General features: G+C 53.5%; 1 protein-coding gene across 1 annotated transcript; it reads right to left on the reverse strand.

Annotated features, from left to right (window-relative positions):
* Positions 1-502: 502 nt before the first annotated feature.
* PPTG_07090 (hypothetical protein) lies at positions 503-1,188 on the reverse strand (the record flags this gene model as incomplete). The annotated part of the gene is made up of 1 exon (XM_008901256.1): positions 503-1,188. One exon carries the CDS (start codon positions 1,186-1,188, stop codon positions 538-540), a length of 651 nt encoding a protein of 216 aa, XP_008899504.1. The 3' UTR covers positions 503-537.
* Positions 1,189-1,533: the final 345 nt, after the last annotated feature.

A 1,533-nucleotide genomic window follows, 5' to 3' on the forward strand; every position in this document is an offset into this window, starting at 1 on the left:
TTGGTTGAGTTGGTTGACCGATCACGGTTGCTGTCCGTACAAACCGCTTTCGATTCTAGCTGGCACCACTTTTAATATCAACGCCAAGCAAGTCGATGGTCTGAGCGGAAAAGCGGGTGTTAAATGCAAACCTCAGCTTGCACCAAAATACATGTACCAGCCGTCTTGTACCCTTCGTGACTACAGCCATCGCCAGCACCAGGGCCAAGCTATTAATTCTTGATATTGTTGACAACAAATATCAACTTCATGGCTTGGACAATTTATATGACGATACCATGTTTGGGGATAAGTGCCCTACTCGACAAATCAGCGTAAGAAAGATCATTCGTTGTACTAACAACTCAACGAAGCAACTCTGACCATTGCAGTACGAGGTAGAAGTTAATAACTACATCCCTGGGCATCATCAGACGCCAATAGTGCATAGCAACAAGCAAACAGAACATATATTCTCATGACGTTACACAAACAAACCCATTGACATCAATTCGGACTCAGACCTGTATTCTCGCTGCGCCAAGTACTCACTTGAGCTCACTCCGTGCGAAGCTTGCGGTATCCCTTTTGGGTAGTGACGCCGGTGTTGGCAGTGCCCGCTCCTGTAGTCGTGGCCCCGGTGCTCGCCTTCGCGCCACCAGTGGCCGTTCCACCCACTCCACCGTTAGCAGCTCCGCTCACGCCACCACCGACACCAGCTCCTGCGTTTGCACCAGCAGTGCCGCTCACACCACCATTAGCACCGCCGCTGACTCCTCCGTTCGCGGCTCCGTTCACGCCAACATTAGCAGCTCCGGTGCCAGCCACACCAGCATTAGCAGCTCCTGTACCAGTCACGCCAGCTCCAATGCCAGCAGTGCCACCGACTCCAGCCCCGCCGTATCCATTGCCGATACCAGCGCCACGTCCGTAGAGCCCGGCGCCGGCCCCGAGACCGGCAGTTCCGCCCAGACCAGCAGTACCACCAACACCAGCCCCAATGCCAGCCCCGCCGTATCCGTTACCGACACCGACACCGACACCACGTCCGTAGAGTCCCGCGCCAGCACCTGCTCGACCAGCTCCGTACAAGCCTGCACCGCCATGCAGGAGTCCGAACGTCTGAGCGGCTTGTTCTTCAGCGTATGCGCCGTTCGACAGAGCCACGACGGCGAGACACAAGGCGGTGATTTTGTTGCTGCTGATCATTTCTTTGCTTGTCTTGTTCTTGAAAGTCTTCGTGTGCACTTGAGCTGCTGGATGTGAGCTCGAATGAGGAAATTTGGAAATGAGCAAAGACTGCTCGGTGACCGCAGCTCCAGATTTGGTAGCAGGGCAAAAGCTGGTAGTCGACGAGGCACTGGGGGCATTCGGTCTCGATAATGACCAGCGTTCTCAACATACGCAGGATCACATGGTCCTGATGACCAGATCTTCAGCTGACTAACTTCAACTTCGTCAATACAAACCTTAGTATTATCGGTTGCATGGTGATGATATACGGACACCAAAAGCAGGTAAACAATTCGTCAGGTCACCGATTAACACAGCCAA

Source organism: Phytophthora parasitica (assembly GCF_000247585.1).
Source record: "Phytophthora parasitica INRA-310 unplaced genomic scaffold supercont2.11, whole genome shotgun sequence".
Classification (NCBI taxonomy): domain Eukaryota; phylum Oomycota; class Peronosporomycetes; order Peronosporales; family Peronosporaceae; genus Phytophthora; species Phytophthora nicotianae.